Below are 23,071 nucleotides of genomic sequence, written 5' to 3'. Positions count from 1 at the left end.
ATAATATTGCATCAACTAGGTGGCACCCAACACCCCACTTGGCGTCCAAAACTAGATCCTCTAGTCCTCATTGTTAAGTGAACGCTCAACAAGACCAAGGACCGCCCAACAACTTGGACCCCTTGAGCTCACTAACTTGAGTTTTACGAGTGGTGCCCAACGATTCTATGGTACCACTCATTAGAGTTTTGACTCCCAAATTAACTTGAATAGGGCAATTTTAATTCAAAATAACCATAAGATAAATAAAATTGGACAATCCTAGAAAAATCAAATAAGCTCCACAAATAACCAAGCAACCCAAAAACAATATTGCAATCAATAAAATCACAATTCATAGTTCACAAATCAACATGATTAAATGAAAAACAAACACAAGCTGATCAATTTTACTATACAAATCACAATTTCACAATTAGTTCATCAAATTAAAATACAAGTTAATAGACTCCTAAAAGGTGTTACAGGTTCAACTCTCACAAGCTCCATAAACTCTACTTTACAAAAGTTGTTCTACCTACACATAATATACACTCTGATCAATGATCAAAACTCACCTTAACAATCTTAATTGTACAAAGATTCATATTGATCTCTTTAACATCACTGCAAACATATTTTTTAAAAGTTCAAAAAGAAGAACAAAAGATGAACTTAATCTATTCAAGATTCTGATTGCGTAGGATTGTAGATTTTGACGCTAGAAGTTTTCCCTTTATACATATATTTTGTTTTTTGTATAATTAGTCGTATAGTACCCAGTTTGGGGTTAGGGTGTCAAATAGGTACCCGGTTTAAAAAAAGTGTCAATTGCATTTTAACTTTTGAAAAAGTGCTTCAATTAGGTCCCTTTCAGACAGAGTTGGTCCCAAACTGAGTATCATGCGACTAATTATACCTTTGCTTTTTTATACAAATTGGAACATTCTAAATACTTCATTCTTTTAATTACATACTAGTTATTGTCGATGAAAAATTATTTTATTATTTTTAATTATTATTACCATTATATATAAGTATATCATCTAAAATTAAAATTATGGTGATAGAAATCTATTTTACAACAACTTTTATTCTTAAAAGTTAGATATGTAAATAACTTAAAAGAAAAAAAAAATAGTTGGCCTCCTCTTAGGCAGATTTATGAATCCATTCCTACTTGATATAGTATTTTTTTTCCTAAATGACTTGATATATAATAGTCCATGAGATATATTCACCACAATTATCTAAAAGTGGAGATGTTTAATGTTAGAAAGAAAATGAGTGTTGTACCTCGTGTGTTATATTCCAATGCTAGAAGAGAAAAATGCTAATTACCATATATTATAAGGCTATCTCCAATGGCTAAAATTGATGTACTACTTTTGGCAAATGCTTGAAGAACCAATGGTCATCGGAAAAACCACATGCATGAAGAAGGTTTATTAGATAGAAACATAGATCCTAGAACAGAAATTAGGCACACCCGAGTTCTTACATGTCGAATCTAGTTCATCATCCCTAGCTCTTGAGGTTGCTCAAAAAATCAAACAAACACAGTGATGGATCCAACAATGACACGTTTCTACAAAGTCCTTTTGTTTCTCACTGTCTTGTTCCTTGTGGTGAATGCGAACGAAGACAAGAACAGAGACAGAGAAAAACCGAATAAGGTTTTCCATAAGATTCCTGGACATCCACAGTATACGAAGCGTTTCACTCAGCCAGGCACTGCACAATCTGCTGTCATGGATGGTGGTGGCTTACCTAATTATGAAACAAATTTCTTAGGAAGCTGGGAATTACTTTCACCGGACTCGGGTGTTTCTGCCATGCAGATTCAACTCATGCCTGATAACACCATCAATGTCTATGATGCCACTGTTTATCGTGTCTCTAGACTCCGTTATCCACCAGGAATGCCATGTGTTCAATTCCATGATGCAAACCTTAAACGAAACGTAGATGATTGTTTTGCTCATGCAATGGAATACAATATTCTCACAAATCAAGTTAGAGCACTCACGGTTCGTACCATGTTTCTTCTTTTCTCACATTATCATTCGTTACAAAAGTTTACCTCTCCATAGGTTGTTTAATTCAAATATATAATTCATCATATTAAAAGAAAAGGGCAATAATATGCTTACATACACTGATAAATTGTTTGATGTAATGAAGAGTTATTATTTGTAGGGTTGAATTAAGCTTGGATGTAATGTTTACCATGATGAATCCTTTTTCCTTTTTTATGACACTTTCAAATGAAAGACTACCAAAAATGTTAAGAATTGACCATGGTGCAGGTGAAGACAGATCCATGGTGTTCATGTGGCGGGCTTACGGCTGATGGTACTCTACTGGTTGCCGGTGGTTTCGCCGACGGAGGAAAAACTTCTAGATACTACTTTGGTTGCAAAAATTGTGACTGGAAGGAATACCCTGAAACATTGAGAGAGGCTAGATGGTATGTCTTTATATTTTAACCTATTTTTTTGACCTACTTTTAATCTATTACTTTAATCACGATAATCTAATGATCTAATGATAATTGAAGTGTTAGGTTGAAAATGGGTTAAAGTATCCGATATCTGATCTCAATTTTACAGTGTTTTACCTTAAGACATGTTTTTGCACTCTTCCATGTTAGGTATGCAACTCAAACTCTTCTTTCCAATGGAGAGTACATAGTGATGGGAGGACGAAGATCTTTTAGCTATGAGTTCTTTCCAAAGGAGGGTCAAGTCACTGAAAAACCCTACTTTTTCCCGTTCCTCTACGAGACCTCAGACATTGATGAGAACAACCTTTACCCTTTCGTGCATCTCTCTAGTGATGGCAATCTCTTCGTCTTCGCGAATAACCGCTCCCTCCTCCTCGACCCTATGAAGAACAAAGTGCTTCGCATCTTTCCAGTGCTCCCCGGAGGTTCCCGAAACTACCCAGCTTCCGGCATGTCTGCAATTCTCCCCATAATCATCGACCCTGCTGAAACGATCAGCGCCAGAGTCCACGTTGAGGTCATGGTATGCGGCGGCAACACTCACGACAGTTTCAACATTGCTGAAAGAACGAAACAGTTCCTCCCAGCTCTCAGAGACTGCAACAGAATGGTCATCACAAAACGCAGCGCGAAGTGGGTACGTGAAGAAATGCCTTCGGGAAGAACCATGGGGGATCTTCTTATCCTCCCCAACGGACAACTCTTGTTCATCAATGGCGCACAGAAGGGAACATCTGCCTGGTGGGATGCTGATGATCCTAATTTCACACCGGTTTTGTATACGCCGGAGAAGCCTCTGGGTCAGAGGTTTCAGGTGTTGAACCCTACCCAGATAGCTAGAATGTATCACTCAACCTCTGCAGTGCTTCCCAGCGGCAAAATCTGGGTTGCTGGTAGCAACACTCATGATACTTACAGGGAAAAGGATAAGTTCCCAACGGAAACTAGGGTTGAGGCATTCTCTCCTCCTTACTTGGACCCTAACCTAGCTGCAGTTAGACCCAAAATTATCGTGGAATCTTCTGTGAAGTGGTTGTCGTACGGAAACAACTTCGACACGGTGTTCAAGATGCCTGATGTGAATCTGAAGTTGGGCCCGAAAGACGTTAAACTCACCATGTACTTTCCTCCTTTCACTACTCATGGCTACTCCATGAATCAGAGGCTATTGGTTCTTGCACCTACCATTGTTCAAAACGCCGATGGAACTTACAAGGCTACGGTAAAGGCACCGACGTTCCCTCAGGTATCTCCTCCGGGATATTACGTGCTGTTCGTTGTCCACCGTGGAGTGCCTAGCGAGGGAATGTGGGTGAATATTCTTCCGTAGACACACATGGAATTTTTTTTTTTTTTTTGTAGTTTCTAATATCTAGAGAATCGTATATTTTTGAAGAACCAAAAATGGAGGAAAAGAAAGTGGTGGTGTTGTCTCACCCTTCTTCATTTGTATTGTAAAAGTTTAAGTATTTTAGTTGAAGAGTTTTTCAACTTTTTCACCACAGGTATTATATATATATATATATATATATATATATATATATATATATATATATATATATATATATATATATAAGCAAGACTTGTGGTGTTGAAGTTGGTGAATAAGTCATAGTTCTACATATACGTGAATTAAGGGTGTGTTTTGACAAACAATGTGAGGTTATGTAAACAAAGATCAATTCAGACTCTTTGTATAATCTTTGTATAAATTTTTGTTGTATGCTATAATTAATTTTTTTTGTTGATAAAAAAATAACACTTGTGTAAATATATATATATATATATATATATATATATATATATATATATATATATATCTTATAATGTAAAACTATCTATAAAGAAAGTAGAATATTAATTAGTACTATGCAATAAAAATATTATTAACTTCAAGAAAAATGTACTAAAATGATACTATTCTAAGATTTTCACTTAAATTATTAAAACTAATTATGACTCAAGTGAAATTAATTACAAATATAAATTAATAATATGATAATGTCACTCTCACAAAGATATAAGATTGACTTAGTTTATTTTTTCATTTTAGAATCTAAATGTTTATTCGTGTATTATTTGAATGTCCAGTTGGAGTATAGGTGTCAAACTATCACCATATTATTAAAAGTTACACCAAAAGTTTAACATTTTTTCTACATTTCATTCATTACAACGATTGATTTCAAAACAATATCATAGTGTTTTTCTCTTCGATGAGATTTGTTTTCATTCAAAGAAATTTACTTTTTTTTTTTGGTTATATGGTACATTAATAAAAAAAATTGACAAAATTTGATAAACTACTAAATAAGGTAAAAAAAGTACTATTTTTTATTACTTCTTTTTTATTAAAATATAAAAAATAAAAAATTAATCTACTCTATAATTGAAACTCCTCTTTTTTTTAACTACAATCCAAACATACTATTAGTAATAAATTTTGGAAGGGATGTTAGAAAAAGTTAAATTTTAAATTTTTTGGGTTAAACTTTTCTCATTAACATTTAAAAGATATAAAGTTGACTACATGAGTTTTGAAAAGATGGTAATAGAGGTTGAGAGGTTACCGATTCAATTCTTTTCTACTAACAAATATGAACAATTAACATTATTAATCAAATAAAAAAAATAATGTTATTCTTACTTTTGTAATGGTTCTAAATAAATTGAAAACATAACAGCAGAGAAAAACTAAGCATTATAATGCACTCGCTAGAGTAAAGTATGTATTCGAATAATACAAATTACTTTAATCAAAATTCTATCAAATTTAATGATAAACTTAATGTCCAAATTAAATATTCAATTACCATTAAATTTAAAGTTCAGTAGCATATAAATACAAAATTAAATATAAATAAAATTGTTAAAATTAATATAAATCACTTGTACATATATATTTTGACACAGTTGACTCACTTGCATTGTTTGTCCTTCATAAAAGAAATCCCAACACGTCTTTATTTAGAATTAAGGTTTTGTTTTCTTTTAGGGAAAGAAATTATGAGTAGCAACTTCACCGGATAATATAGTAAGGAACAAAAAGTGTTCTTAATCTTTAAAAAAAGAGCACAAACAGTTCCTAAAAAAGAATATTTTCTTGTATCAGGTGTGCACGACCTTGGTGTCACTCATCAATGGCACTACTCTTTGGCACGACATTTTTCTCCGCGTTCCAGCTATGTCTGTTTTCTTTCTTTTGCTTTCATGTTCTCAATTCATCACAGAACAAAATTTCAAGTTCTGATCATAAAAATCAAAGTGCAGTGTTTGTTTTACTGATTAAACTCCTTTACTGCATATTGGTTTTCAAATATAACCCTTTACTATTATTATTCATTGATCATGATAACTGTCTAAAGTACTTAAACATCAGATTCAAGAATATTGAACATATAATTAAAACTTGAGTTTGATCTTTATATTAATAATTATAATCCAAAAGGACAGCTAATGTTGTCAAACTTATTTATGAGGAGTTTTGACAATCTTAAAAAATAACAATTTCAAAAACAAAATCCTAAGGAAAGGTCAAATATTTCTCAGAGAATGTGACATTGCTACTGCTATATAAAGACATCAAGAACAAGGAGACAATGCATTGGAGTTTTCACTTCTAAACATCAAACTTTTTCATGTCTGTTAACATGGCACAATTTGAAAGATTGTTGGTAGTTTTGTTCTTCTCTGCGGTGGCTTCTAGCATAGTCATGGTGGATGCCACCTTCTCCAAAAGCATGTACATCACTTGGGGTTATCAACATGCATCAATGCAGGGTGAAGATCTTCAACTTGTGTTGGATCAAACCTCAGGTGAAAAACTCATGCAGTAGTTTTGCACAAGATTAATAACCAATATAAACAACGTTAAAAGAAGTTAATTACTCTATATATGTTATCATCTTAATCTGAAATATTTGGTTTTGCATTTGAATTTCAGGATCTGCAGCTCAAACAAAGAAAGCTTTCTTATTTGGAAGTATTGAATCACGAATCAAGTTGGTTCCTGGTAATTCTGCAGGAACAGTTACTGCATACTATGTAAGTTCAATGGTGCAGTAGTTGGATTTCAAATCAGTTAACTTAATCAAATTGCAGTGTTGTTGACCAAATACGTCATCCATAAAATTTGTGCAGCTTTCATCTACAGGAAGCCAACATGATGAGATAGATTTTGAGTTCTTAGGCAACGTTTCAGGACAACCATACATTGTTCATACAAACATATACACATTAGGAAATGGAAGCAGAGAACAACAATTCTACCTCTGGTTTGACCCTACTGCTGATTTTCACAATTACACCATTCACTGGAACCCACTTGAAGTTGTGTAAGTTGATAAACTGTTAAAAACTCTCACAGCACTGAGTTAATTACATCATTTACTCTGTTTTTACCTTTTATTTCTATCACACTCAATAGTCTCATATCGTTTAGAATTCATGGTACGGTTTAAATACCTTTTTTTTCTCCCACTCTGTTGGAAGTCTCACATCAACTAGAGATAAGATCAATTCACAATATATAAGTGGGTGCAATCGTCACCTCAAACTGGTTTTGTAGGGTTAATTTAGGTTTAAAGCTCACTTCTAACATGGTATCAGAACCAAGTTAGAGCTTATCTTAACGAATTTTCTTGAACATTCTATTCCACTCGATATCGAGTTGTGAGGTTGAGTTAGGTTTAAAAACCTACTTCTAACACACTCTCCGATACACCGTGATGGAGCACATGCTCCAAAACGACCAGTATCTTGAATGCAGGCTGATTCAGAGTGATTCTATCATCAAAGATAAACAAAATGCATGAGTATTCACTTTTATGAGTTCATGACATGATCTATGTTATTTTGTTGCTTCCTCAGGTGGTACATTGATAGTATACCAATTAGGGTGTACCGCAACTATGAAAATGAGGGCATTGCTTTCCCAAACAGGCAAGGAATGAAGGTTTATACCAGCCTGTGGAATGCAGATGATTGGGCAACAAGAGGTGGACTTGTTAAGACAAATTGGAGTGGTGCACCATTCATAGCTAGATTGAATAATTTTAGAGCAAGGGCTTGCAAGTGGAATGGAGCAATCAGCATCAACCAGTGTTCTTCAAATATCCCTGCCAATTGGTGGACTTCTCCCACATACAAGCAACTGAGTTATGCTCAACTGGGTCAGCTGAATTGGGTCAGAAACAATCACATGATCTATGATTATTGCAGAGACACCAAAAGATTCAATGCACAGATGCCTCCTGAATGCTTCAAGTCACAATTCTAAACACCAGAAAGACTTGCAAGATGAAAAATGCTTTTTTTTTTTTCATTCAATTATTGCTTTTGTTTTTGTTCCATTTGTTTGTGTTTCTTCAATCTCTGTGATTCCTTTCTTGTACGCCAAATTCCATTCTGGATTTTGTATTTCAAATCAGCATCATATTCATTCCATGCCATTGGTAAATTAGCCACACACCAATATTATCTGTAATAAAGAGTACATTATGAATTGACCACTGTCTAGAAGAAATTTGTATCGATGCCAATGATTTTACTGATACATTTATCTAAAAGCATACTAGGTTGAAGATCATGTCTATAGAGGCTTTCATTATCATAGTATAATAATATATAAGTATGATGATGTTACACTTCATAATTGTGTGATTGTCTTTAAATAATCACAAACTCAAATCAGAATAACCTACCTATAAAAACATGCAACCAAAAAAGTTTTGCAGCAAAACAAAATCCGGATTCGATTAGATTTTTTTATGTTGTTCCTCTAATGTCTCTTCATAATATATCGATTATTATTAATTTTGATATTTTAAAATATACTAAAAAAATATTTAAAATATCAATATAGTATACTTTTAATATTCAACAAAAAATAATAAAAAAAAAACAATAAAAAATCTAGACTCAACACATTCACACCTCAGGACAATAAAGCAGGGATATCAAAACCTAGGATTCTTCTTGGTTTACTTCCGAAATTAAATTTCAAAAACAAAATTAAAAAAAATAAGTCTAACATAATCTTGGAAAACTTCATTTATTTAATAAAATAAAGTTGTTTAAAGGAAAATTAGAACAAGTAACAGTATGCAAATAAATATGCGTACTCTCTGCAAAAAGAATAATGTACTCTCCGCAAAAAGAATAATTCTTGCTCTGATTTCTAGAACTAATTAACTTGTTGGAGTTATGAGAAAAGAAACTACAAAGATGTGCCAATTTTAAGGAAAAAAAAAACAAGAAAAATTACAAATAAAACTGTAAGCAAAATAGTCATCGTTTAATCAACTATATTTTAATATGTCATTTTTATTTTTAAATGAATTTTTACCTTTTTGAAAAACTATTGATAGTTAGAAATACAAACTAACTTAACCTTTTACTGAACATGTAAATTTTATAATTACGGTTAATAAATATTATGAGAATTTAATTTAGTTATGGTTACATACTAGCATCTATACCCGTGCAACCACTAACACAGGATTTTAAAAGTTTAAAATTATAATACATTTATTAAATTAATTTAAAATTATAAAAAGATAATTAAATTTAATATAATTATTTTATTTTATAAAATTAAATAATAATTTTTTATGATTTTATGGTAAAAATATATTTAAGTTATTTATATATATTCTTAACAAAATATTATTGAGAATTTAATTTAGTTATGGTTACATATTTTATTTTGATTTTATATGTTTTTAAAGTTTACAAAATTAAGAAATTTAGAATTTTAATTAAGTGTCTTGGATTTAAAAATATGGGTAGAGGAAATGAGAAGGAAACAGGATGAAGAGGTGAAAAGACAAAAATACCCTGTAGTGCGTATTTGTTTGTTGTGTTCTCCACCAGTGATTTTGTTTGGTTTGGTTTTGGGTGTTGTTGCTTTGGGATCGAAGCGTGCGTTTGTTTGTATTGTTGTAGCGCAGCGGTCGATAGGGTTAAGGCCATGGAGCGCATCATCGGCGCCAAGTACAAGCTAGGTCGCAAGATCGGAAGCGGATCCTTCGGCGAAATCTACCTCGGTTTCTCTCTCACTCGATTTTTAATCACGAATCTCGTTTCCTAATTATTATTGTTACAATTGTTGTTGTTCATGATGTTAATGTTATTGCGTTCTGATTGCGATTCAATTCAATTACGCAGCGACGCATATTGATACCTTCGAAATTGTCGCGGTCAAGATCGTACGCTTTCTATTCCTGCGCTTTTGTTTAATTTGAAGTCCTGCTGTTTCAGCTCAGTTTTCTTGTTATTGGATGCGTTATTTCGTGGTCGAGGTTTACTTTCGATTTTTTTAAAGTTTTTTTGTTCGGTGTTGCAGGAGAACAGTAAAACGAAGCATCCGCAATTGCTTTACGAGGCCAAGCTCTACAATATTCTACAAGGAGGAAGTATGTTTTTTCTTTATTGGTTTAAGCGATTTGATTTAATTTTTATTGTTAGTATGGTGCATGGGTCTGAGGGGAAGGTTTTACTGTGAGGAAGATAGTGAAGTTTGGAAGTTTTGCATTGTTTTCATCCAGGTGGCATCCCGAGCATAAAATGGTGTGGTGTCGACGGAGAGGATAATGTGCTTGTTATGGATTTGCTGGGACCTAGTCTTGAGGATCTGTTTGTTTACTGTGGAAGAAAGTTCTCCCTCAAAACCGTGTTGATGTTAGCTGATCAAATGGTAACCGGCCATCTCTTTAAATTATTATTGTTGGACATATGGGTTACTATGTCGTATGCTAATTGTCCATGGGTTCAGCTCAAAGGACAGCAAAACCTGATTTTACAGCCTTGTTCTGTTATTTAGTCTCTTAGAAAAAAGAAATTGCCGTCGGTGGCACTGTGTTGTAAATTTGTGTTCGTCGTGATACTAGGTGAGTGAAGTGTGCATTTGATGTTGAATTTGCTTTTCTTTTTTAATTTCGTGCAGATGACTAGAATTGAATATGTGCATTCTAAAGGATTCCTACACAGGGATATAAAACCTGACAACTTTCTCATGGGACTAGGTCGTAAGGCAAACCAGGTGATTTTCATGTTGTGGTTTTCCTTCATTTGCGGTTGACTTGCACTTTTATTCCTTCAGATATCTGTTGGCATGGCATCAACTGAAAAGTATTCACGTTGTACTTGTCAGGTTTACATAATTGATTTTGGGCTTGCAAAACGATATAGGGACTCCACAACTAATCGTCACATTCCTTACAGGTCACTAACTTTATACTACAATATTTTGTTGAATTAGTTTTCTTTCCTTTTTCTTTAGGGTTTGATGTTTGAGTCATGTAATTTTTATTTTTTCGTCTTGTCTTCCACCTGCATATCCAACTGATTTCTTAATAATTTTTCATGAATAAAACTTAACATTTTTAAGAGTATTTCTTTCTTTGTTTATTCTCTTCTCATCCCTGATAAATATGCCAGAATTAATGCTAGCAAGTTGTACTGAACAGGGAAAACAAAAACTTAACAGGGACTGCACGCTATGCAAGTTGCAATACTCATCTTGGGATTGGTAAGTCGGAAAAGGTTATTTAAGCTCTTCACTGCACGTAAAATGCAAATTTTCCTTATGTTCAATTTGTACTTTATTTTGTAGAGCAAAGTCGACGGGATGATTTGGAGTCACTTGGGTATGTGCTTCTGTATTTTCTCAGAGGAAGGTAGACATTCTTCTCATGATATTTTTCTTCCACAAACATTTATCTATTGAGAGCAATACGATGAAATGTGTTAACTTTAAATAACTTAACTTTTGTGTTTAGCCTTCCTTGGCAAAACCTAAAGGCTGCAACAAAGAAGCAAAAGTATGATAAAATATGTGAGAAGAAAGTAGCAACTCCTATTGAGGTTAGTGTTTGGACATTTTATCTGATGTGAAGTGTTCGATCACGATTCTTATTTGTCTGTTATTTCCCACAGGTTTTATGCAAATCTCATCCCGTAGAGTTTGCTTCATACTTTCATTATTGTCACTCTCTGACCTTTGATCAGCGACCTGATTATGGTTTCTTGAAGCGCCTGTTTCGGGATCTATTTGCTCGTGAAGGTGATTATTTTGATGATTTCTTGAATAATATTGGATCATACTTGCAGGAATGTGTTTATATTCCTTTGGAGTAGCATCTTTAGGCATGGAAGTTATTAATATAACTAGTAAATGAGATTCAACATGTCCTTTAAATATATCAAAAGAAAGGAAGTGAGTTTTTTAAAATAGAAAGGAAAAAAAAGGCAATATATATACCATCTGTAAGTCTGCAATCTTTATGTTATACACACATACTTAGTGTGAAGCACTAAGCAACACCATTCGTGTCCAATAATTTATTTTTGTTTTCCTATCTACATTTATGTAACTTATCCTTATTGGTTTGTGCAGGTTATGAATTTGATTATGTATTTGATTGGACTATTTTAAAGTACCAGCAGGCACAGAAGAATAGGACCCAGCCTCGCATGTCTGTAAGTATATTTACTTTACGTGTATAGAGGTTTGAGTGCTCCCATGCTTATAATACTATTTTTGTCATATTACAGATGGTCCCTGGAGCAAGCAGCACTCCTGCAGTGCCAATGGATGTGGACAACAATCGAGGTTGGTTCATCTGAAATAAGTTACATAATTTTGTGATTCTGCTTAAACATGTCTTGTTCATTATCACTTATTGACCGATATTAATGCTTATTCAGGGGATGTGTCAGCAGAACGCATTAAATCAGGCAATGTAACTGGTTCCGGTGTTAAAATTCAGTTTAAATCACCTGGTTTAAAAAATTTGGGTTCTGAAAAGCCTCTTGACAAGAATGTAAGTCATCTTTGATTAAATAGTTATGAATTTTGCTATGATTGTCTTATGATCGTCTCAGAACACTTAAGAGTCAATTCATTAGTTGCAGTTGCAGGCTATTATAATTCAATATGGAATAGATCAGTTTTTAGCATTTAACAGGCATGATTTAATTATTTTGTTCATTTACTTGTAGATTTTTGGTGAAGCAAATATACCCTCTACCTCATACTCTCTTGCTGGCACCTCAAAAAGGAACTCTTTGAAGCCTGCCTTGTCCACTGAAGCTGCTAACATAGTAAATGGGCAAGGAAGTAATAAAATTGGCCCTTCAAGTAGTTGGATTTCATCTGTGCAGCGCATATCTTCTGCCAAATGAATACCAATATGGTAATTTTATGGTTCATAATAAATGTGCTGCAGCGAGTGTTATTGTCACTGTGCCCCACTCTGTCACTGACTTCATGTTATGCTGTTTCCCAGGTTTGGTTCTGATCTAGAAGATTCCCGTACACATTTATGAAGCTGCAAAAATTTAAGATATTTGCTTGCTTCAACCTTACATTTTTGGTCAAGAATTTTCAAGTGATCTATCTATGGAGACTGCAAATGTGCTGCAAGGATGATAAATTTCAAAGCTCGTCATCTTCTGAGACCATCTGTGTTGCTTTTTTTCCTAAGGTGACTGCAAATGATTGTTTGGTATAAATTACAGACTACCCAGGCTTGGCTGCTTTGATGTAGATAAATTCAAATGTGACACGCAGCAATCTTGTGTATCCATGTTTTTATGTAAAATTAATGCGTGAATGTAGCCTTGTTTCCCCTTTTTGTTGATGATAATTATCATTTGGCCATATGATATATAAATACATATATACATGGTGCACAGTTTCGTTTAAATTGATTGATGATATTATGAATTGTAGTGTATTTTCAGGTGGTTCTGATAAGATATATTTGATTTTAGTTTTTGGCTTTTGTTAGCCATTAATTTTTAGCTGAAAGTTTTTCTCATAAATATTTATCAACTATTTTGGTGTTCTGACTTTTTCTATCACTGTCAGATCATTTGCCTCTGATGATGGTAAGTTGCTATTCCTGTCAATGTGATCATGTTTTAAGAGAATCTAACTATGAAATCAGAGGCAGAATTATTGCAGAATGATTCCTGAAATAATGGTTTCTTAACAGAAATCAAAGGTAGTTTTTGGTAGCAGTTATTTAATACTTCCAAATTGTAGTTTTATGTTAGTCTATGAGATTACTAATTTCTGGGATCTGTATTTCATCATTGGTTTTTTCCAGTTTAGTCTAAATCTAGATGTTATTCAAGAAAAATCTCCAGTGACCTGTCACTGTCAAATTTTGAATTTTATTCAATTATCCATGGTTGATAAACAACGATTTGCTCTTTTAGATTACCTCCTGTGATATTTCTTATTTTTCAAAATTTTATTTATGTTGCTCAAAAAACACTTTTTTACTTGTAGGTAGCTTGAATTTGACGGTCAGCCAGATTAACTAGTCATTCTTGGGATGAATGAAATCTGGTTGTGTCATTGTAATTCAAGGTTCGGATTGCTGTATTCTTTTTAAGTGCATGAGCAGCTTATTATCAATCAGTTCACACTTTCTCTTTTGCAGGATTTCTTTTTTCAACCTATATTGTCTGAAGGGTGAAACATGAGTGACAATTGGTGTTATATCGATGTCATTGTCAACGGGAACATACCTATTCGTACATAGCACTTTGGGGAAGTACTTGTCACAAGCTTGAGAATTGATTTTGATGTTGCTTGTGATATGGATTTTGGTTAAGATTTTCGAAGGTCTATGAGTTGATGGGTGGACAAATAATTGATTCTTGCTGGGTATAAGTAAGCCTCATAAATCGAAATATATGCATAGAAAGGAATTTCATTTTCGTAGAGTGAGAATTACATGCCTAGAAACGAAGTTTAATTCCTTCTGTAAGTTATTTCAGTTAAAGACATTTTTAACGTTTGTAGATATTCTCTTAGAAGCAAAGCTGGAAGTAACTGAGTATTGATTGGTCTCTTCCTCTAATAACTTTTTTTGCTAAATGAAATTTGCATTTTTATATTTATATTATATCAACTGTTTATAATTCAAATATCCCCCTTTGGACATCTTGACCAATCATGATCGTTAGATAAATTTTTTAAGGTAAGTTTCTTAATTTTATCTTCCACTTTGGATCGAGAAAATTTCACTATTTTAATTACTAAATTAATGAAAAATTTACAATTTTAGCGTTAACTCTTTCCTCTCCTTTATCTCAATTTAAAAAAAAAAAAATTGTAGTTATTTTTGTTTGTTTCAACTTTTAAAAAATCAGTTATTTTTAAGGAAGAAAATAACAACTGCAGTTATGTAATTTTCATAATTTTACGATTTTTATTGAGTATAATTTTTTAAAAAATAAAGCATTTTCTCTTGTTTTGAAGTAATAATTTGGTACAAGGCATAATTAGTTAATTAGGTAACGAAATGCAAACACAGTAATTCATTAGTCTCGACTTTTTTTACTGCAGAATACTAAGGTCGAGATCTATTTTTAAAGCGTGCTTAAAAGATATATATATATATATATATATATATATATATATATATTAAAAGTACATGATGAATATTATGGATTAAATTATATTGTAGAGAAATTAAATATGTTACTGATTTAAAAAATATATTATTAAAATATGATACATGTAAAAGTTAGATTTTGACGAAGATTAGTATTAAACAAAATTTAAAGTGAAAATATATTTATTAAATATTAATGAAAGTAAAATAAAAATGTAAATAAATATTATTGAAAATTTTGTAACTAAGAATGTACCTTTTACTTCAAAACAACACAATACTTAAGGATATTCTATTTATTTCTTCCCTCCACAACTGTTTTCCATTGATTTGATTTTATAAGAAGCTGTAAACTATGTATTTTAATCTTGTCTAATATCTCATCAATAATTAAAAGTGGTTTAATGTATATCAATTTATTTTATTTTATTTTATGATAAAGATTGGGTAAATTAATATAAAAGATCTAAACTTAAATTTTATGACATGTGAGATACAAAATTAAAATGTAATGGTTGGTAAAATTAATGTTAACATTGGGAAAATAGGTAAATGTTTAATCTAAGGGATGGAGTGAAAAATAATATTGTCTTGGTTTCATCCTATATGAGGCTAGAAACTCGTTTTAGCTAGATTTAATATGTATATATGTTTTAATAAAATAATATTATTTTTATATTTTTAGAATTATAATTATTATTTTTGAAGATCAATCCAACCTAAACTTATTAAGATAGATATTAAACAAATCAAACTAAAATCTGACCATTTCAATTTAGGTTTGTATTTTTTTAACTTTGACTCATTCCATTTTACTTATTATTAGGATCCTCTTATTCAACCTATTTTTTCAAATCTAATTTAGACGAACATATGTTTAATGACATTGATTAGTTATCACAAAATTAAAAAAGAAAAAAATCATGTGAGCTGAAGATAATATCTTAAAAATGTTGAAAAATTAATTAACATTCTTTAAATATCTATGTTCTTAATTGTTACATCTAGTTTTAAAAACCATTTACACGTTGTATTTCCTGGAGTCAAAGTAAACTATTGGAAGCATTGATGCATGATAAAGAATGAAAAAGCCAAAACAAAACTATTAATGTCTTTCAGTATGTTTTTTTCAGGAATTATGACAAGTATACATTTCTCTTTGTGATCCAGAACATTTCTTCACATGGAAAATTTGTGCATATTTTCAGTATTTTCATAAGCATTATACATAAACGATCTCGTTTGGATTATTAAAGTAATTCTTTACACAAATTATTAACTGTTGAAGTCACCCATGATGAATTTTTTGTGTTAACTTTCTGAGAAAAGGAGATACAAAGCTGAAATACCCAACTGAAAATTATGAAGCTCAATATTTTATAGGTGTTAGATTCAAAGACATGAGAAAAAGTGCAGAAGTCACATTTCAAGAAGTAAAAAAAATGGTTGAGGCCATGATATGAGAAGAACTAAAATTCTTAACCTCATTTAAGCACTTAACTGATACTGATTTATCCTGTTCAAAACCTTAAGAATTCTCACTACTTCTTTCAGCACAGTTGCTGGATCAGTAGTTTCAACTCCAACCATTGCAGCCAATACTTCAACTTTCTCCTTTGTTTTTCCATCTTGCAGCAACTCCTCCAAACTCACTTCTTCATCTGATTCATCACCACATGCCTCATTGGATGAATCTGTGTCTGACTTGGCACAAGAAAGGTTCTCAAGAACATCACAATAGCCAGATGAATCTTCATTTGGTGTGAAGGAATTGAAATTGGAATTGGAATTGGAATTGTTCAGCTCATTGAATTCAAAGGTAGAAAACATGGGGCAGAAACTGAAGAGGGTGTGATTATTTGGTGTGAAGAGGGTGAAGGGAGAGAAGGGAAAAAATGATGAAGTGAAGAGTTCTTTCTCTCCAAAGGGTACCTTTGAGCTTTGTCTGCCATGATTCATTGTTGATGCAGAGGAGTAACACTTGAAAGAACAGAACAAAGGAAGCTGATATATAAGTAAATCAGTGCATGCCCTTTGGCCAAATGAAGAAAATCAAGAGAGTAAAAGTAATAAGGTGATTATGGACCAAAGAAAGAAAACAAGGTAATTATGGCCATAATTCAATTGGACCTGATTTTAGAAATTTGAGCAAGGCCTAATACTTTTAATATCTTTTGGTTAACTATGTATGGTCCCATCTTCTGCACACTGCTGTTTTACTATATAGTATATTTGACTTCTGTAGTTTTGCAGAACATATTATATTCCCTTTTGGTACTTCATATCTGATTAACATCTATGATCTGAAGTTCCATTAAACCACTCCTTTTGTCAAGAAAAGACTAAACTTGCTTTATCTCTAGTTAATTTGGGATCTGCAGTACACATTCCTCATGTCAGGACATATAGACAATATGGAACTAGACATTAATAGATTATTAGATAACGATTCGATAATAGATGGAATGATAAACCCAAAAAATAACAAATTTCGTTAGGATGGATTCTAACTCATTCTAATACCATATTAAGAAGTAAAATAAAATCGTCTTATCTCTAGTTGATACGGGATCTCCACCCTCTTCCTCTTTAACACACATGTTTGTTGAGGCAAGAATGCTAGTTGAGACATTTAAGTCACACTTACAAACAGACACAATTGAGTACATACATGATTGATGAAACTCGTTGAGTATAGGTATAAAGATAAAGGTGATTATTTTGTGGGTGTGTTATGATTGATTAAGTGTGTTCATAAACATGTTCAAATGCCATTGAACAGTAATCTTACAAATTTCTTCAATCATGTCAAGTTTCTTAGAATGTGAGGAATGGAGATTGAAATGGTTGAATAAATGTAAATAGAGGAAGAGGAATAATGAGTGGCTAAAGCAGAGGCATGAGTGGGAATCAAACCTGTCCTTTTCTGTGCAGCACTTAAAGAATGATGCATACTACTAACTAGGAAGGTAAAACTTCACTTCACACTGATTCAATATCATTGCTTTCTCTCATTCACTTCAACCACTAAATCTTATCACAATTCAAGTCCACTCTCACTCTGCATATCAAATTTGGGTATCTTTCATATCCAAACTTATTATTCAATCAGGTTCATTGCTAATTCTATTTTAACTGATAACAAATAGAGCACAATGTTTGTGCAAAATGGTTTTACCTACCATTTAATTACAGTCATCATTGATATGAGTTTAATATTGCTCATATAAAAGTCAACAAAACAAACTGTGATTAGCTATGTAACTTTTCTTTCTGATAAATAATGATAAAACAGGATACTTTGATAACATTTCTTGTTTTGGTATTTTAATAGTCTGACATTATTTAGAAGTTAAAGTTAAAAATAATTTAAATATAACATTCTTAATTAACTTTCTGAATTATCTTTTAACAATAAAACTGTAACAAGAGTTTATCTCCCTCCTTAATCCTTGACTGGAGATATAGATTGTTCTGTTTTAGTTATCCAATTTTTAATTGCTAAAATAATAAGTTTTTGTGCATTGTAGTGCCATTTCTTCACTACAGTAACTAAAGTTTAAGTATTCCAAATTTTCAATCAAAGGTGGGTCATCTGTTGAGGGACCATAAATATCATTAACCCAAGATTTTATTGTAAGTTGTAGTATCCTTCAACTCAATTTGCTTTATTGCTACTATTCACCAACATGTACAATACTATTCAACTTATTATTTTTATATTTACAAAACTGAAAGAGAATTAAAATATATTAATGAACAAAAATTTAAATTGAGTAAATATTTTAAATATGTCAATGGACTTCTATGATACATTCCCTAACTCTACAACTTCAAAAACACAATACCACTTCAATTAGGTTTTCTTTATGATTTTGAAAATATAAAAAATATAAGAAATATGTTATATGAAAAATTTGTCATTTTATTTTACTCATGCTCTATGAACATGTAAAAAAAATGTGAGAAAGTATCAAATATTTACAATATCTTGATTTTCTAAACATAAATAATAAATAAATATATTTTTTATCCTTATATAAAAGGTATTTCTAAAGAATGAAAAATTTCCAAAAAACTAATTTAAATAAAAAAGATTTTAAGCAAATATTTTCATCGCCTCAAATTTTGATCAAGTCCCAAAATTGCAATGATGACTCATAAGAACTACTCCAGCTCCCTGCTGAAGTCAATATTATCTACAAAAACCTGTACATAAGAGGTGATGAAAACAAGTTAGTCATAGATGTTTCATTAATGGACTAATACACTTTTTAGTTCATTATCTTTTTTTGTTTCAGTATTTTGTCCTAAGTTTAAGAAGTTCCATTTTAATCCCTTAAAAGTGTCATACTAATGGTATTAGTTAGGTTGAAGTACTTGTGGTAAACTGATGAAAAAGCTGATTTGGTCTAACAGAGACACTTTATGGAACGAATGTGAAAACTTTCCAAACTTGAGACTAAACCAAATATAACGAGTGACCAAAAGTGTATTCTAACAAAAATGATGAATAGACAACGAAATGGAAATAGAGAAGAAAACATTCACAGAACCATACAGTTTTCCAACCATCTGGATCCTCACATGATGTGATCTTTGTCTTTATATCAGGTATTGGTCCAGGTTCCCGAGTAATCTTCCCTCCAGCAAGTTTAATTGCTTCAGCAGTTTGGTACACATCATCTGTAGCAATTGCAATCTGTGAACACAGAGAAACACATGGTAGCAAGCATTTCAATGAAAAAATTCATATGAAAACTCAGCCATATTCCTTACGTCAGAAAACAAAAGGCAAAATTGAAAGAATGAATACTACTTAGCAGATTCGAATGATGTAATCAAGAATGTAAATACTAGGAACTTCTGCTTACCTGAGCATAAGCATCTCCTTTAGCGTATTTTGTGACTCCATAGTTGTAAGTTAACTCCAGGACAGTACTTTTTTCCTCTGGACCATATCCCAGTATTGCTATTGTGTTCTACCAAAAAGGGAAGAAGAAACTTTTATACAATCACATGCAATGCATCAAACAAGCCATGGGAACAATTTTTCGGACAACAAAAGCAAGATGGAACCAAGTGGTAAAAATGACTTAAACCTCAAAAGATTAATCGATGATAGATGTATTTCAAAAGAAACATAAATCTGAAAGCATATGCTAGTTAAAGTATGTAGAATCTTTCCCAAAATATATGAGGGAGTAAATTGGAAGCAGAATTAATTGGATGATGGTTCTTAATGTTGGTGTGTGTCTTCTGGACAATTGTAAACTCACAAAAAAAGGGCTTGCTAACCTTCACAGGTAATTTTAAGGACAATTGCATACATAGAAGGTTTCAGTGGCATCAAAAACCATATAGATACAGCTGGATTGTATGGGAGGCAGAAACAAAAGGAATCATTGGTTTAACGTTGGTATTCTTGTTTTGTCTTAAAACATAGATGGAAACTTATGGAATCATAAATCGATAAAAGAAGAAAAAAGATGTTATATACAACTTTTATGCTAAGGCACAAGTTGTTCAACAAACCTCTGATAGCCCCGGGGAAAAAGAAAAAATTTCACCACTACATGATAATCGCACAATCTTACTTATATCAAGTTGATCGATGCGCACTCAGATACATGATTTCACACAATAAAAAAAAATACACAAACAGTTATTTGGTAGGGACACAGACACAGAATTCTTCCATTCTAAACAAGTTGATTGAGGCAAACAAAAGGCAACAAGTACAGCATACTTTTTTAGAATTGGGTTTGAAAAAACACACCAAAATGCCATAGCTCGTACAGTTATATCATAATGTCACTTCTAACTCCCAGAAAGAGATCATTGCACCTCAGGATCAGAAAGGGATTCTGTCCCTCTTGCCCTCAAGATTAATGTTTCCACCCAGATAAAATGGTATCAGAAACTATCTATTAAGCATACACTAGATACATTAAAAAATCTCAGTTCCAAATATCTGTAACAGAATGAGTATCAAGGGCACCTTGGATTCTGGATCATCTTGTGTTCGAAGTAGCTCCATACCAAAAGCCTAAGCAGCAAGTAATCACAAACGAATAAATGTTCTGTATAGAAAACAAGAACACAGCAAACCAACGTAAAATTGCATTGACCTTCACCTTCTCATAAAATTTGATGGAACGGTCAAGATCACCAACTCGAAGCATTACTTTGCACAAAGGCTCGGGAGAGGGAGGCCTTTCTAAAAGTTCAAATTGATAACCATCAGGATCTTCAATGAATGCATTCACTGAGTTGCCTCCCTTGATAAGCATAGGCTCTCGAGTAATTTTTCCACCCTTAGCTCTGACAAGTTCCACTATTCTTGAAATCTAGTAAATAATTATAAATAAAAGAAAATTTCATATTATACATTGGTCAGAAAGAACTTAGAAATCCCAAGTAATAACCACAACTGCATCTTCATGCCCACAATAATAACAATAAAATGACACATTTGGAATAGTTCACAAAAACATATTTTTTACAAGTGAAGAATGTTTACAAATCATAGCAACAAGTTTGGCAAACTCACATCATCAACAGCAAGACCAAAATGACCAAATCCATCGCCAATGTCATACTTGTCAACCCCATAATCTGGAACATGTTAAAAGAAAACCAACATTAACAGAAGAGTTTTCACGTCTCAATAATGTAAAAGAAATTTCAGAAAATGCGAAGTTATGCAATTATCAGAAATGCCAACAGCTCTTACTGTATGTAAGTTCAACAGCAAAGTGTGCATCCTCAGGCCCATATCCAAGAAAGGCATTAGTATGTCTCTGCTCTTGCATGTCACGCTGTCTGAGCAACTTCATTCCCAGGCACTCTGTATAAAATCTGAAACCACGACAAGAAGTTTGTCTCTCCCATAAGAATGAAGAATGTAGAAAATTATATAGATTCTTAGGTTCTACTATTTAATCATGGACATACTTTATGGTCTTGTCCAAGTCCCCAACACGATACACAACATGAAGCATTCTTCTCTTGTCATGTTTGACCCAATCCAGCGCATTTTCCGGTGCAGCAGTTGAGGATGTGTTCCCAGATGCCTTCGCCCTCATGCAGTGATCATCATCATGCCTCAAAAACTTAGAAGGTTTCAGGCCAAAATTGTGAAACCGTCTAATACCTGCATAAAACAACCCAAGAACAACCCCAGTTGATAAAAATCACACGCACCACCCTCAACGTGCAAGAGTATCAATTCTTGTCAAAAACATGTGACAAGAACATGACAAATGCAACATTAATACAAACAAGCACGATTTGATAATAAAAATGGGAAAAACATAAATCCCTTTTAAATTGGGTATAAAATCTTTGATTGATCAAATGGTAGATGAAAAAGATAGCATCTTTGGGGACTATTTGCAAAAGGGTGAAAGACATAAAGAGAGATGGCTCTGGCTTACCGCTACCGAGATGAAAAAGAGAGAACTTTTGAGAAGGGTTGCAAGAAGAGAAGGAGGGTAACATGAAGGAAGAAAGTGAGGGACGAATCGAAGAAGCCATGGCAGAAACAGAGTGAAGTGATGAATGTAGGAAAGACAAGAATAATATTAGGCTAATGAAAGAGTTTATAATAAGAAGAAAAAAAACTCATCACACCTGATATTCTAGAGAAAAATAAATATTGTATAATAGGTAACTTATTAATTAATTTTTAATAAATGTGACTGAATATTCCTTATATTATAAACACATGCGCTTACACATTTTTAAATATATACGATATTATACCAGAGATAATATTATAAAGCAAAAATTATAATATTATAATTTGACTGAATATTATACCAGAGATAATATTATAATATTACTAAATTAATATATAAAGCAAAAATAATGTTTATTAAAAACAAAATAAAATAAATGGAGAAATGAAAAAAATAATAATTGTTAATAATTGGAAAGAAAAATTGGTAGAATATTTTTTATAAAAAACGTGTAAAAGTAATTGCTAGTATTTAAAATATAAATAAAAAATTATATTACAAAAAATAAAGTAGAAAAAAATAATTGTGAACATTTTAATATATAATTATAAATATATTATAAAAGGTAAATTAGGAATTATTAATTATAAACACAAAAGAAAAAATTGTTTCATATATATTATAAATATTAAATTGTGAATAAATAATTG

The 23,071-nt window shown here is 32.1% G+C and overlaps 4 protein-coding genes across 7 annotated transcripts; 3 read left to right on the top strand and 1 right to left on the bottom strand.

Moving 5' to 3' along the window:
- The first annotated feature begins 1,475 nt into the window (after positions 1-1,475).
- On the top strand, positions 1,476-3,985 carry LOC114182680 (aldehyde oxidase GLOX1-like). Its single transcript, XM_028069598.1, has 3 exons — positions 1,476-2,009; positions 2,289-2,449; positions 2,633-3,985. Exons 1-3 carry the CDS (start codon positions 1,545-1,547, stop codon positions 3,813-3,815), a joined length of 1,809 nt encoding a protein of 602 aa, XP_027925399.1. The 5' UTR covers positions 1,476-1,544; the 3' UTR covers positions 3,816-3,985.
- Positions 3,986-6,100: 2,115 nt separating this feature from the next.
- LOC114182445 (probable xyloglucan endotransglucosylase/hydrolase protein 26) lies at positions 6,101-8,009 on the top strand. The gene is made up of 4 exons (XM_028069313.1): positions 6,101-6,301; positions 6,429-6,529; positions 6,626-6,819; positions 7,355-8,009. Exons 1-4 carry the CDS (start codon positions 6,124-6,126, stop codon positions 7,761-7,763), a joined length of 882 nt encoding a protein of 293 aa, XP_027925114.1. The 5' UTR covers positions 6,101-6,123; the 3' UTR covers positions 7,764-8,009.
- A 1,326-nt stretch (positions 8,010-9,335) lies between these two features.
- LOC114182189 (casein kinase 1-like protein 3) lies at positions 9,336-14,340 on the top strand. Of its 3 annotated transcripts, XR_003604042.1 has the most exons (17): positions 9,358-9,531; positions 9,653-9,693; positions 9,831-9,900; positions 10,033-10,181; positions 10,431-10,526; positions 10,638-10,708; positions 10,954-11,015; positions 11,100-11,163; positions 11,266-11,350; positions 11,423-11,549; positions 11,883-11,965; positions 12,041-12,098; positions 12,194-12,309; positions 12,488-12,681; positions 12,775-12,972; positions 13,785-13,865; positions 13,939-14,340. XR_003604042.1 is itself a non-coding variant. In XM_028068990.1 (15 exons), exons 1-14 carry the CDS (start codon positions 9,456-9,458, stop codon positions 12,668-12,670), a joined length of 1,281 nt encoding a protein of 426 aa, XP_027924791.1. In that variant the 5' UTR covers positions 9,336-9,455; the 3' UTR covers positions 12,671-12,681; positions 12,775-13,230. The 3 variants fall into 3 exon arrangements, 1 of the variants encoding a protein (XP_027924791.1); XR_003604043.1 differs by lacking the exon at positions 13,785-13,865; XM_028068990.1 differs by lacking the exons at positions 13,785-13,865; positions 13,939-14,340 and having other exon boundaries at positions 9,336-9,531; positions 12,775-13,230.
- A 2,229-nt stretch (positions 14,341-16,569) lies between these two features.
- Positions 16,570-22,492, bottom strand: LOC114181221 (probable lactoylglutathione lyase, chloroplastic). Of its 2 annotated transcripts, none has more exons than XM_028067617.1 (9): positions 22,338-22,492; positions 21,856-22,054; positions 21,635-21,759; positions 21,452-21,516; positions 21,036-21,248; positions 20,900-20,947; positions 19,773-19,880; positions 19,486-19,600; positions 16,570-19,107 (listed from the first exon to the last, which is right to left on the bottom strand). In XM_028067617.1, exons 1-9 carry the CDS (start codon positions 22,435-22,437, stop codon positions 19,094-19,096), a joined length of 987 nt encoding a protein of 328 aa, XP_027923418.1. In that variant the 5' UTR covers positions 22,438-22,492; the 3' UTR covers positions 16,570-19,093. The 2 variants fall into 2 exon arrangements, with proteins under 2 accessions (XP_027923418.1, XP_027923417.1); XM_028067616.1 differs by having other exon boundaries at positions 19,460-19,600; positions 22,338-22,490.
- Between the last annotated feature and the right edge of the window lie 579 nt (positions 22,493-23,071).

Source organism: Vigna unguiculata, chromosome 4 (assembly GCF_004118075.2).
Source record: "Vigna unguiculata cultivar IT97K-499-35 chromosome 4, ASM411807v1, whole genome shotgun sequence".
NCBI lineage: Eukaryota > Viridiplantae > Streptophyta > Magnoliopsida > Fabales > Fabaceae > Vigna > Vigna unguiculata.
This window is presented reverse-complemented; position numbering and strand designations above follow the sequence as displayed.